The sequence below is a fragment of the Lepisma saccharinum genome, chromosome 2 (assembly GCF_977018435.1).
Source record: "Lepisma saccharinum chromosome 2, izLepSacc3.1, whole genome shotgun sequence".
Classification (NCBI taxonomy): Eukaryota; Metazoa; Arthropoda; class Insecta; order Zygentoma; family Lepismatidae; genus Lepisma; species Lepisma saccharinum.
The window spans coordinates 206,802,619-206,816,804 of record NC_139230.1 but is presented as its reverse complement, the minus strand read 5'-3'; the positions used below and the strand labels follow the sequence as shown (position 1 = coordinate 206,816,804).

Below are 14,186 nucleotides of genomic sequence, written 5' to 3'. Positions count from 1 at the left end.
TTTTCTTTATAGTTTTTCCTGCATATAATTCATCCTGTGCGAACCAGAAGAATGTGACTCCAAAATTCAGTTTTCAGTTTTGTTTCAATAATCTTCTTTGAAGAGCTCTACGTTGTAGTCAGATCAACACATCTCCACTTGTAATTGTTAGCAGTAAGGTGGAGTCACATGTGTTTAATTTACTGACTCATTTTAAGAGTCAGACATATTCCTGAGAATACATTATTTCCTCTCCCGTGTAAATTGGAGTCTCTCTGGTTCTCATATGATGAATTGCACATGTGATACTGAAAATAATTTGAGAATGTTAAAATAAGTGCTAGTTACATGATTTTTAAAAAATAGATTTTCAGTATGTTGTAGAACTATCAGTAAGGCCGTGGTTAAAATCATTTTACAGAATAATAATTCCAGACAAAAGGTTCCTTCAGAGCCGTGGCATGCATGTAACCGCTGTTGCCGCAGGTAACAACAAAATATAAAGAATTGAAGAACCTGTCTTAAAATATTATTACATACATAAACTGGTAATATTGTCGTAAAGTAAATATTGCAGACTGACATTTTTTCTGACACCGGCAAAAGTGAAGAGGAGAGCTGATGCGGTACCCTCCTCAGGCAACATGAGGAAAGGACCCTGAGCCCACGCAACGAAGACTTTGCGTTGCGGCAAAGACTGATGGCGGGAGGAGGAGGTGGGTTATTGCCATCCCTGTGTAGCCACCACAGTTGCCGGTGATCCTTACCGGATACAGATCAATGTTGCCATATTCAATTGACTCCCCCATGGCGCAGTGGTAGTGTCATTGCCTTGTAATCAAGGGGTCCCGGGTTCGATACCCGGTGGAGGCACAAGTGGTTCGGATCCCACTTTAAACTGTAGGTCCAGTCCCGATTAGCCTTACTGTGCATAAAGTGGACTTAAAACGCCAAATCAAAATATTAAAAAAAAAATCAAGTCGCACTGGGGAAAAGCAAACTACCAAGTGATATTTTGTATTTACACTAAATATCAGGGATTACGAGAGCCCTCTTTGTTCTTCTTCGACATCATGGGCAAGAAGGAGAGGGGAGGGATGGAGATGGTCAAGGGGTCCACTGTCCTAAAAATGTCAACCTAAAATTCTATATTTCACACACATAATATTATTTTGGTTACAGGAATTTGTGATAATTGTTGAAAGGCCTATTGAGATTGACATACACTGTCACAGGAATGTGATAATTTCGGATTGAAGCAATGTTTTTGATGTAGCAGCACTGTTTTTGGGTGAAAACTTTACATAGAAGCATAATTTCCCGATTGTTATCTTAGCATGCTCTGAAGTGTCAGGTGTCGCAGGTTCCAATCCTCAGCAAGAAATGGTTATTTTAATGTTTGTTGTTATTCTTTTACTTACATAATTATAAAAATTAGTAATTACATACACAAAATAATAATAATTTTATTTCAATAATTCACCAAGCATCCTCATAGTCACGATTACGATTATCCTATAAAGCAAGCAAGGAACATAAAATATACGAAATAGTAGTGGTGTGAGAAATGAGATTTCTGTGGATTTAGCAAAACATGGTAGTGTTATTTGTTATTTGAAATGAAAAGTTTCGCGATTTGGGCAAATCTGGTTTCAAAAGAACTAAGATGGCAACAGTATTAGAACTGGATTTCTTGCAGTGTAAGGTTCCAAAGGAAATATTGTCTATTGGGGAAGCACCGATGCTGAGAGGGGAGGGGGCAAGGAGGGTGCTTCACATGCTACAAAAGTAAACAACGGTTGGCGGGAGGGACTGTGGAGTGTGAGTTTTGTGAGTGGTGTCTTTCATCCTTTTGTTGTTTTCGGGCATTGTCAATTAATTAACAAGCGGTGTTAATTACTTCGATGTTTCTGTAAGTATCAAATTAAGTATTTCTTTATTAGGCTAATGTTTATCGTGTCAACAACCAATGTTTGCAATTTCACTTCGGTGCTTATGCCAACATTTTTTTTTTCCTGATTAATAACTTTATCAAAATCTAGTATTGAATTGCAGTCGTACCAGAATAATATTATACGAACTACTTGGAAGACAAGGGGGTGGCATGAGGTGGGGAGGCACCCAAGTCTTATGGCTCCTTCCTTAAATGTCCTACTGATAACCGGTAACACTTTTAAAAATCTCACGCCACGCCACTGGGTTCCTTTATTCTTCTTGACATGGTTTGATGACCTTCATTGCCCCTGTGCCAGGAGAAACCACAGCCATGAAATCTTGAGATTTAGGAACACACTGACAAAGAAGGACTACCTCTGAGTTGCCAAACATCTTTCACTTTGACAGGTGGTGGTTAATGAACATCTTACCCTTGATTTCATTAGTGAGGAGAAGGGGCATGTGTGTGTGTGTGTGTTTGGGGGGTGGGGGTAACGAAAAGCTTATAATTGGCCATTTTTACTATAGCTCTTTCCAGTCTTGTGACAGGCACTCTATATGCTGCCAAGGGAAGTGGGGAAGCAACCAATCCAGCGCGATAAGAAACGCAGCAGCCTGTAGAACGAGGTGAGTGTAGTAGTTCCTTCCCTCGACGTCGTAACTCTCGGTGCCACCGCTGTTGTCTGGTTGGTCTGCTGTGTATCCTGCTCCCCACTTCCCTTGCCAGCATATAGAGTGTCTGCCGTAAGAGTAGAAAAGACCTATAAGTGAGTGTAGAAGAGGGATGCCTTCAGATGTCAACATTGGTACATTCTGTGGTTTATGTAGGAAGAGGGATAGGGCAGTAATGTCAAACCCTGTCACAGAGTATAGTTTGTCGTACAGTCCAGACCAGAAATTTTCAGAAAGACTAGTTACTGTGTATGGCCATGAGCACCTGTGCATTGCAGTGACCCTATTGACAATAGGTGTACATGGCATTATTTATTAAGTAGTGCTGGGTGTTTTATTGTGTTTCTTTAGCATCTATGTAATCCAATCATCATTTATTCTCCTCAGCATAATTGACTTAATGAAACAGAAATGAAGTGCAAAATAACCAAAATATGAATACACAATTTTCCAAATGTTAGTGGCAATGGTAAGCATTCCATGTTAATTGGACATCATCCATTGTCTATTGCTTTAAACTATACTTACTCTTAACACTACGTTTTTTTGGGAGGGGATGAGGATGCTGTGGAGGAGTTTGTTAGAACATCAAATTTGTAGTAAATTCACAGGTCTGTCATAGGTTCAATCCCCACCACCGACAAAAAGAAATTTGCTCACTTGAAGACGAAAGTAGAGGTGCTCTCTTGAAACATAATGTTAGAATAAATATAGTTCAAAGCACTAGACATTGGATAATGTCCAATTAACATTGCATGCTTATGTGAATGCATAGTCAAATGAATATTATTATTTGAAAAATTTCAAAGTAAGAAGCTATGCATAATTGATGCATAAGATCTAGCAATGGCTCTATGGCACGGCACATCAGTCATTCTTTTGTGAGAGTAACAGAGTATTGTCCTTAATCTTTCCATACAATCATTTTTAATAAATATATATATTATTCTATTGGAAAATAAAAAAAATACCATGATGGAAATATATATATTCATATGTTTTTATTTTTTCCACATACTGATGTTACTATATCATAGTATCTAACAGAGTAAACATTTATAAAATCAGAATATATTAAAATATAGACACGGTAAACAAAATTAGGTAACTTAGTATTTTCTGTACTATTTTGAACTTCAAATGAAAAATTAAATACTTCGTTAAAAATGTAATACTTTGCTTATTTCAAGTCAGAAAATATTCTCAATTAAATTTACATACAACATGTAAAATATTTTGTTGTTGAGAAACCTATGATATATATATATATATATATATATATATATATATATATAATATTACTTTCCCTTTGTAGTTAGTATATTTTGGTTTGATGCCATCTGAGGTTCTGGACCTGTACTTGAATATGAGTGAGAGAGGCAGAGATTATGTTGAGAGATTTTTCAATCTCAAAACACCATTGTACTTCACGTACACTCATCTAGTCTGTCGAACAGCTTTACCTGGTAAGTATTTGAAGTTACTTTTGCAGACCATTTCATACTTAATTTAAGATGTAGTAGTATCTAATAATATGTGTCTTGATATTAAAAAAATATTATTTTAATGTAAATTTTCCTTACTGTCAGTGAACTATAGTTCAGCATACATACTGCAATGTAATGTAATATATATTAAAATAATTAAACTCCAATTTAATTTTCTTGCAAGCCAATAACATAAATAAAAATAAGCAGGAACATATAGCAAAGGTGGAAAATAATCAGTAAAAGTCAGTTTTTCATCTTACCGATAAAGTAACGGTATACCAATAACTGATATTCTACCAATCTGATATAAAATTTCAAATGCTCCTTGATGAACTTGAATAATTCACTAACCTCCTTAACCCATTCGCCTATAAATTTTCAAATTTGAAATTTCCCCTGGAAACTGATTTAAATTTAAGCGACAATGAGAAACAGAAACAAATAGTGCATAACCTACATGCTGGCATGTCAGACACATCAAACGTCACGAAGACCAACTGGGTCCGTGCGTGCGAGAGACGTCAAACAGGTCAAATGGGTTAATGTGTGTTTTGAGGTAACTTCAGTGCAAAAGTAGTCTCATATTTAGACATTAACTTTTTTAAAAAGTAGGGCATGGAGATTATCCATAAAAATATAATAAAATGGCATGATTTTGCACTAAATTTTAAGATATTTATAGATATGTATATTGGATCGGTAAAATAATTAATTGGTAATTTTACCGATAAACCAATAGACCAATATGCCTATATCGGTTGATACTAATACAGAGAGACAATCAATCTGTCCCATCCCTGATTTTTTTTGTTTGCGTGTCTCCAAATTTGTGCTTTTTTTTTTATTTATTTTGTTGCTCCATTATGACTTCTCATTGAGATTTTTCATATTGATTAACGATAAGACTTTTTCCTTTACCATTTTTCTTGCCAGTGATGAAAGCATGGAATTATTGGCTTCTTCATTTGTTGAAAAGGTCTTAATTTTACTGCCTGAAGGCCACATGTCCTACTATGTTATTTTATATCATGTATGTAGAGGCACATATGTAGAACTATAATTTGTGAGTTTATAATAGAGTTTATAATGAATAGGTTAATAAGATTAATTAGCATGCAATGTTAATTGGACATTATCCGTTGTCTAATGCTTTAAAATATATTTATTTTTTAACACTATGTTTCCAAAGAGCACCTCTTCTCTCATCCTCAAAGGTAAAGTTTTCCGTGCATATAGCAATGGCGGCCGGCGGCAAGTATGATGGGTAGTGCCAACGTGATCAAGAAATCGTAGGGAAAAAAAAACTCCTTAAGGTTGCCCCACTGGCCAAGATGATTATCCTCATTTGGTAATGTGGAAAACAGTGTGGGTTTAAGTAATAACACACTAATACGATTCATCTTCACTCACTAACCTATCTTTATACACTACAGGACACTTCACTAAAAACACAATTACAAGAGGAAGGGAGAACAAATCTTCTCCTCCCCCATGCACACGTATTCCAACTGGATGTTGAAAATATTCTACACATTTGATGTAAAAAGAAATTGTCGAAATGCCAAAGAAAACTCGCATCACCATAGGATTTTTTACTTTTATATTTTTAAAAAGTCTGGATGGCCCTCTAGGTGCATCTATCTATTATCAAAATGTTCATTTAACTTTGGAAAAATACTATGTTCATTTCTCCAAAAGTTGGCAGAAAAGTAGATAGTACCTTTTTCAAGAATTACTTCCCCAACGGGTCTTACAAATCAGTCATATTTAGCGACTTATCTCTGAAGATGGCAACTGTGTTAACACTGCGAAAGTTCCCTCACTGTGCCAAAGTGAAAACGGGCACAGGTGGTGTCTTATGGGCTAACACCACCCCCTGCCACCTTCTTCCCAGCTCATGGTGGAAATGTTACTCGCTGAGACTTCTCATGTGTTTCAACTTGGTTAGGCCAGCTCTTGAGTGGCGTGGACTGCTGCCTTGCCGAGGGTACGAAACAGCCGGCGATGCAGTGAGGAGGTTGGGGCTGTTCATATCTAGTCTGTGGTTGGGGCGGTCGTCACGTCACGTCAGCCTGACCGATTGCAAGATTCGAATCTCCTTGTCTGTAAACTATCAATGTATTAATTTAACAATAATTGGGCTATGTATGCATTTCTTCTGAGGGTAGTGCCATGGCACGGCGGCTCTCCCCCTTGAGCCGCCGCTGGCATATAGTACCATGCCATGAAGGCACATTTAGGAGATTTGGGGTTAGGGCCCCACACATCCTCAATCTCAGCCATTTTGGAGGTGATGTGATCAGCACCATACTCTTGCCACCTTTACTTTCCAGTGTTGCTCCCAGGTACCCATTGATTTGAGGCTGGGTGAGCCCCAGAGCCGCTATATGTGGGGACAAGACTGGAAAAAATCACACCTTAGGTCACCCACCCTGGGAATCTAACCTGGATCTCCTGCTTAGCAGTCCGATGCCCATACAACTAGACCATTGTGGCTCATCTTCAGGTGAACACATTTCTTTTTGCCGGTGTTGTGGATTGAACCAATGACAAACCTATGATTTTACCATGAAACTGGTGTGTTTACAAACTACTCCACAACACTCCCCTCCCCCTAAAATGCTGTACCAATTTTTGCTCTATATATGCAAGCGATAAATATAGAGTTGAGATGGTAAACACTTCCATGTCAGCATGGTTATCTCTATATAGCATACATGAGCAGTGAGCCGCCACTAATATACTGTATCCATGCATTCAGATGCTTTTCCACAATGATGGAAACACTTCACTTAAACGAAAGTAAAGAAAGGTGTGATCTTGAACAAGGACTGAAGGTGTGGTTGCTTTGGTTATTGTCTCATTCTTGCTAGTAAGTGGTTCAAAAACATTTGGTGGACTGTGCTTACCATACAAGCACTAATTGGAATGAACTTTTTGTTGTTTTCATTGCAAATAAGTTACAATAAAGTTCAGCTTCAATTACTGATGGGGACAAATTTCAGAAGTTGACACCAGTCCCGGTTAGTCTGTCTGTGCATTAAGTCGACTCAAAACAAATTTTGTCAAACATTTGTGCAAGGCAGGAACCTGATTTCTTTTATCTTTCTGTGGTAATTACATTTATTTTAGTATTTTTTTTATGTATGAGCCTGTGTGCTATTTTATTTTTTACTTTTATTTTGCAATTGGTGATTTATGAACAATAATTTGTGCAGTGGTGTATTCTGAAAATTTGACCTGATTTACCACAGCAATTCTTATTTTTCGGTCGAGTCACCCACGGAACGGTGGTTAGTGCGGTGGAAAGTAAGATCGCGTCTGCCGGCAAACAGGATGCAATATCCGTGTAACTGGAGCCACTAGCTATGTAATGAAAGAAGCTGGTACAATTACATTGAGAGTTACAATTAAAATGAGCACATAACTTGTTACACGAGGTGTTGGAAATTATGTCCTCCTGCATCCACACATTTACAGAATTTTTAAAGGATATTTTCACTAACCCGTATCAGTTCATATTCCAAAATTGCTTCAATTTCCCTCCTGATATTTTCTTTCAATTCTTCTAATGTATGGTTTCAGGTTGGAAAGCTTGGTAGCTCACCATGCAGACGTCATGAAAATGTCTGTTTCTTGTGCAAGGCTCCAGAGGGATTTTTGTTCATACTTCACCGTTTCTCCTCATTAAGCACATGCTGTTTTACCCTTTGCTTCTTATCAAGAACAAACACTGATTACCTAAATTTCTTCACAAGTATCCAAACACTGTCTCTGTGTGAAACAGGAACATGTGGGAATTCTGCTGCAAAACTTATTTTAACTTCCCTACAAGAATTCGTAATGATGCAAGAGTCGTGCATAAAAATGCATTGTTCCAAATTGTACGGATAGCGTTACATTATTAGACTGCAGAAAATCACCCATAATACATGAACTAAAACAAAACAATCTAAAATACTTGCTAACACCTTAACACTTCACAAACATGTGCAAACTGGACACCAGATCTGAATGCATCCAGTGCAAAGATCAGAGTACAGCTGTGGGTCTAAATGCCGGCAGATGTGATCTTTCTTCCTGCCGAGCTAGCCGCCATTCCATGGGCAACTCGACTGAAGAAGGCACTGTATTTATTATACACCCCATCTAGATTAATTAAGATTAAAACATCAGTGCTGTCATGCAAGCAAAACAAAAACAGAAGTCTGACAACTTTAAATTTTCTGCCCATTTCTATATTTTTCATAAAATCTTCCTTTTTACCTAAAATTGGACTTAGATTTCCCTGCACCAAGGGACACTGCTTCTGCCAAGCATGGCACAGAAAGCAAGAAGGGAACAAGTAGTTTTGTCCTGCTTGTGCCTGAACTAACCCCGAAGGTGGCATGCTTTTAAATAGCCACTCACTTTGGCTTCCTTGCCCTCCCCGTGTGCAATCAGGGAGGAAAACCGGTCATCAGAAGGGTGCGATGGAGAACGATCAGTGGAATACATAAACCAGTTTTTAAGTTCTTTAAACAATTTACTTACTGATTTTGAAGCTTGTTTTAATAGTTTGCATAATATATAATGACCAATTAAGCATATATTAAAGCTAAATATATAAAAATATATGAAAAAAGCTGGTTTCTGGGTGATAAATGGAGAATACACCACTGAATTTGTGGTATGAAAAGATTTAGTGCTTCCCCAACCCACCATTCATTATTTGGTGTGATAGTGACAACAGTGTATCTTTCATTTCAGGTTCACCTCATAATAGATCTGATTTAAGCCATGCTGTCCATGCAGATAATTGCAATTTGCTGGAGTCTGGAGAATGCACAAGGGAGCCACCAGCATATACATGGAGAGATTTTAGGTAATAAGGTATTTTCCTGGAGTTAGAAATTTTTATATAGTTTCAGTTGTCAAATTGTTATTAGATGATTAGTAGTAGTGATTAGGGCTGAATGACTGACTACTGATTCCGATGTATTAGTATCAGCTGATACTGATTCTGAACATCAGTATCAGCCGATTCCAATTCCAATGTATCACTATCAGCCGATACCAGTGGTATCAGTATCAGAAAGTATCAGTTGGAATTCATTTACTAATACTGGCTGATACTTTTCCTACATTTTGGTCTTTCACGGACTTCGCAAAAATCCCATGAGACACTTTTACGGAGTCTGATTATCCTTGAGGTTATGCAAAATTCAAAGTTTCTTTTCATTTTGCACCAGTTTTGTATGAAAAAACTGAGTATTGTGATATCATAACATGAACTGTAATATTATGATGTAATTCTTGAATATTTTAAGTCAAAAATCTTGGTAAATTGTGAGTACTCACAATATATTTTGAATAACTTTTGATGGTTACAATTTTCAAGCATCTGTATCGGTATCTGTAAGATTTAAAACAGAATCAGTAGAGGCAGCTGAAAAGGTATGTGGCAGGACAAGCAAGAAAAGATAGAAGAAAGAAACACCATGGTGGAATGAAAGAACTAGAGAGGCAGTGAAAAACAAAAATGATTTATTTAGAAAACAAAAATGATTAATTTAGAAAATGGTTTAAATTTAAATCACAAAATGCATGAAAAGAGTATGTGGAAAAGAAGAAAGAAGCCAGAACAGTAGTAAAGGAGGAAAGAAGAAAGTGGATGGAAGAGTGGGTCAAAGTGTTAGAAGAAGATGTAGATGGGAACAAGAAAGTATTGTATGGATTAGTGAGAGAAAGGAGAAGAGAAAGAGGAGACAGCTGTAAGCTAAGGGATGAAAGGGGAAAAGGATGAAGAAATAAGGAGAATGTGGAGAAATCATTTTGAGAAATTTGCTGAACGTGAAAAAAGGAAATGAGCATGAAGAAGTGAAGGAAAAAGAAAACAGGAAGGAAAAAATTAATCTCGCATGGAAAGAAGTGGAGGAAGCACTGAAGAGAATGAAGAGAGGTAGATCACTTGGAATAGATGAAGTGTCAGTGGAAATGATACTAGGAGCAGGAGTGATTGGTGTGCAGTGGCTGTGCAGTGTGTTGAAAACAGTGTGGCAAGAGAGAGAAGTGCCAAGAGCTTGGACAAAGAGACTAATAGTTTCCATGTTCAAGAAGGTGTACAGAAAGGAATGTAAAAATTACAGAGGAATAACAATAATGTGCCACTCAGCAAAGGTGTATGAGAAAATATTAGAGAAAAGAATAAGGGAAGTAACAGATCTGAACATGAGAGAGGAACAGTATGGATTTAGAAGAGGCAGATCAACAGTAGATCTGATATTCACCATAAGGCAATTACAGGAAAGGCACTACGAGTATGGAAATGATTCGTTTATGGCATTCCTAGATATAGAAAAGGCATATGATAGCATGGACAGAACAAAGATTTGCATGGCTCTAAGAGAGAGAGAAGAGTTGAGAAAGAGATAGTGTGTAGAGTGCAGAGCACATACAAGGACAATCAGAGCTGTGTGAAGACCCCAGTGGGAAGAACGGAGTGGTTCAGTATAAGTAATGGGCTAAACAAATCCCCACTGCTCTTCATAATTACAATGGATGCAATTAACGCAGAGGTGGGGAAGGAGATAGGAGAGGAAGAGATGAAGGCCCTGTTGTTTGCTGATGACTTGGTAATATGGGAAAACAGAAAAGAAGTACAGAGACAGCTTGATAGTTGGAATGAGAAAATCAGAAGAGCAAGAATGAAATTCAGTGCAGCAAAGAGTGAGGTGCTAATAACAACAAGAAACAGAGCCAGAAATGAACCAAGAATAAAGATGGATACGGAAGAGTTGAGGGTAGTGGAGAGCTTCAAATATCTAGGACGCATAATTGAGAGAAGTGGAAGAATAGATGAGGAGGTAAACAGAAGCATTCAAAAATTAATATGGAACAGGGATGTACCTATGAAATGCAAGAAGGAAATATACAGGTGAAAGTACATTATAATACCAGCAAAAAAGTTTCAGTAAACATGGGTCTGCAAACAAGCCATTTTCGAGATAATCGCGAATGTGTGATTACAAGCTGCTACTGACTTCATTGTTTGTAAACGTCGTCCTAGTTGGTAAAATGCTAATAATGTGTGTGAATGTATGGGTACAAGCCATCACTGACTTCAGTGTTTGTAAACGTCATCCTAGTTGGTAAAATACCAATAATACAGTATGAAAAATCAGGAGATCTCATTGCTTTAATTGAACATTCTACTTACTTTAACAAGGAATACAGCACTACTTTACTAGTACATATGTTCTACGTTACAATTGCTGTACACTCGTACCTGTTAAAGGAGGTGTTCAAAGTGTCATCCTTCCATCTGGATGCAATACTGTATGCGATTCCACATTGAGTTTTGAATTATTTTGAACACCCCCGGATCATTTCGGAATTGGTCACAAGCATGTACAATTCTCTGTTCCAGTTCTTCAACCATGTCAACGGGAGTGTTCTACTCTATACTTTTGAGGTGACCCTAGACACAAAAATCCAAAGGATTTAGATCCGGTGAACGTGGAGGCCACTGTACAGGCCTGCCTCGACCTATCCATCTTTGATGATATCTGTGTGTTAGATGTCGTCTCACAGCAGCAGCAAAATGTGCTGGTGCTCCATCATGCATGTACCACATACTCTGACGTGGATCAAGGGGAACATCCTCAAGCAATCCTGGAAGAATGTGTGGTCCAATGAGACAATCACCTAGTACCCCTAACCACACATTCAATGAGAAACATTGCTGATGTGGTGCCTCATGAACAGCATGTGGGTTTAGTACACTCCAAACATGAGAATTATGAAAATTAAAAATACCATTGCATGAACCCCGCTTCATCTGTAAATAAAATGTTACTTGTAAAACGAGGGTTGAGTACAACCTGTTGTTGCATCCACTGACAAAACGTCACTCTAGGAACACAATCCATATCACTGAGACACTGAACTCATTGGAGGTGGTAAGGGTAGAGTGAATTGCGATGTAAAATTCTCCATACACTACTGCGGCTTACTCACACTTGTGTGGCAATTCTCCTAATAGAGGTTTCTGGAGAGTGTTCTACTGCTTCCAACACCATGTCCTCAACTTCAGGCGTAATGTGTGGAAGTCTACCTGCTCTCCTACTATGTTCGAAGCTCCCATGTTCTTTGAGGCGCTGATGTACCCTAGTAAATGTCCGACTCTCAGGGTGCCTTCGAGCAGGGTATTTTTCTTGATACAAGTGTGCAGCCTCCGGTGCATTGCCATTCGCCAAACCATACACAAAATGCATATCCACATACTCTTCATTGCTGTAAGGTTCTATTTTCACTATGCAGTCCAACACAACTGACGTGACTCCCACAGTGCGATTAGACTGTGTACTGATTGTATCCATACAACGTCACCTCTCGGAAATGTTCTGTTTGATTGCAATGCCACCTCTCAGAAATGTTCTGTTTGATTACAATGCCACCTCTCGGAAATGTTCTGTTTTGTAAACAAAGAGCAAACCTCAGACCGTGCAAGGAGTAAAGCACTCGGTGTTTACAAAATGCAATCAATGACTGCTTGTAACTACACTTTCGCACACATTATTAGCATTTTACCAACTAGGATGACGTTTACAAACAATGAAGTCAGTGGCAGCTTGTAATCACACATTCTCGATTATCTCGAAAACAGCTCATTTGCAGACCCATGTTTACTGAGACTTTTTGGCTTCTATTATCGTGTACTTTCACCTGTGTCATTTTGCGCTATTATTTATGAGACACCCTGTATAATACATACTATGTGCCAATAATTACATAGGGAGCAGAGACTTGAACAATGGCAGAGAGAAAGACAAAAGAGAGATATAGGCAGTGGAGATGAAATTTTTAAGGAGTATATTGGGGAAGACTAGAAGGGATAGAATAAGGAATGAGGAGATCCAACAGACAGTGGGTGTGGTGAAGCTTCAGGACAGGATAGATCAGGCACAGATGAGATGGTTCAGACACATGAAGAGGTTGGATGCAGAAAGACTACCAGTAAGAGCTTACAATGCACAAGGAGTGGGAATAAGGCCAAGGGGAAGACCTAGATGTCGGTGGAAAGAGCAGATAGCAGAGAGTGTTAGGAGAAGAAGACAAGATTGGAACACTGTGGAAGGAGAGGAGTGGTGGAAGACCAGGGAAAAATGGAGAGGCTTGACTTCTATGCTGACCCAGCCACAGGCAGGAAACTGTGAAAGATGATGATGATGATGATGTATAGTTGGGTATTTTTGAGAGTATTGGCATTGGTTCAAAGTTGATACATTGCTGGACAAAGTTCTTACATGGACCACATGTTAGACCATTTCAAAAATACAGTAAGTATGTTTTGACTGAGTTCACCCAGCCTCAAATCAAAAGGTACGGGGGGGAGGGGGTAAAGCTGGCCTGAGCATGGTGCTGATCACATCACCTCCAAAGTGGCCAAGATGGAGTATGTGTGGGGTCCTACCCCCCAACATCCCCTAAATGTGCTTTCATGGCATGGTGTTATATCCATGGGGATCTTTACCTGCATTCATAATTTCTTTTACTCAAGAATACTGTACAGAGCCCCTTGGGGCAGTCTACAAGGGTTGGATAAAAAGTAATGGCAACACTGCTGTCCCGTGAGGGGTGAGTCACAACGCCACAAGCGTTTCGTGGCTGATAAAGGAATGTCAGACGAGGAAGTATAGTGAGTGGGAGCGATTGTATGTTATTCTGTCAAAAACAGCAGTGCTCTGAAGCAGAGGACGAGAATGCAAGCGCCCTAACAATATGTTTAGGCAAGAAGAACAACGTCTCTCAGGCAGACGGTCAACGCAGCCTACTTCTGCACCTTCTTGCAACACCAACTTCGTCTCGCATTAAGAAGGAAGCGACGGCACGGTGTCCCATCATCCTGCTTGACATTGCAAGGTGTCACACTGCGAACAATGTGACGGCGCTCCTGCATAACTGGTAGTGGGAGGTACTGGAACATCCGCCGTATTCACCGGTATGAGACCATGTGATTACGACCGTTTTGTCAAAATGAAGGAACCACTGGGCGGGAAGCACTACGACATGCACGAAGCCATCATACGTGCTATAGGGCGGTCACTGCGGGACATCGACAGAGATGGA

At 38.8% G+C, this 14,186-nt stretch overlaps 1 protein-coding gene across 1 annotated transcript in view; it reads left to right on the top strand.

Annotated features, from left to right (window-relative positions):
• The window catches only part of LOC145984284 (prolyl 3-hydroxylase 1-like), a 91,675-nt gene that overhangs the window by 68,142 nt on the left and 9,347 nt on the right, over positions 1 to 14,186 (top strand). The window contains exons 9-10 of the mRNA XM_083117923.1: positions 3,902 to 4,052; positions 8,826 to 8,940. Of these exons, the coding sequence (XP_082974049.1) occupies positions 3,902 to 4,052; positions 8,826 to 8,940 (266 nt within the window). The remainder of the gene's footprint in view (positions 1 to 3,901; positions 4,053 to 8,825; positions 8,941 to 14,186) is intronic.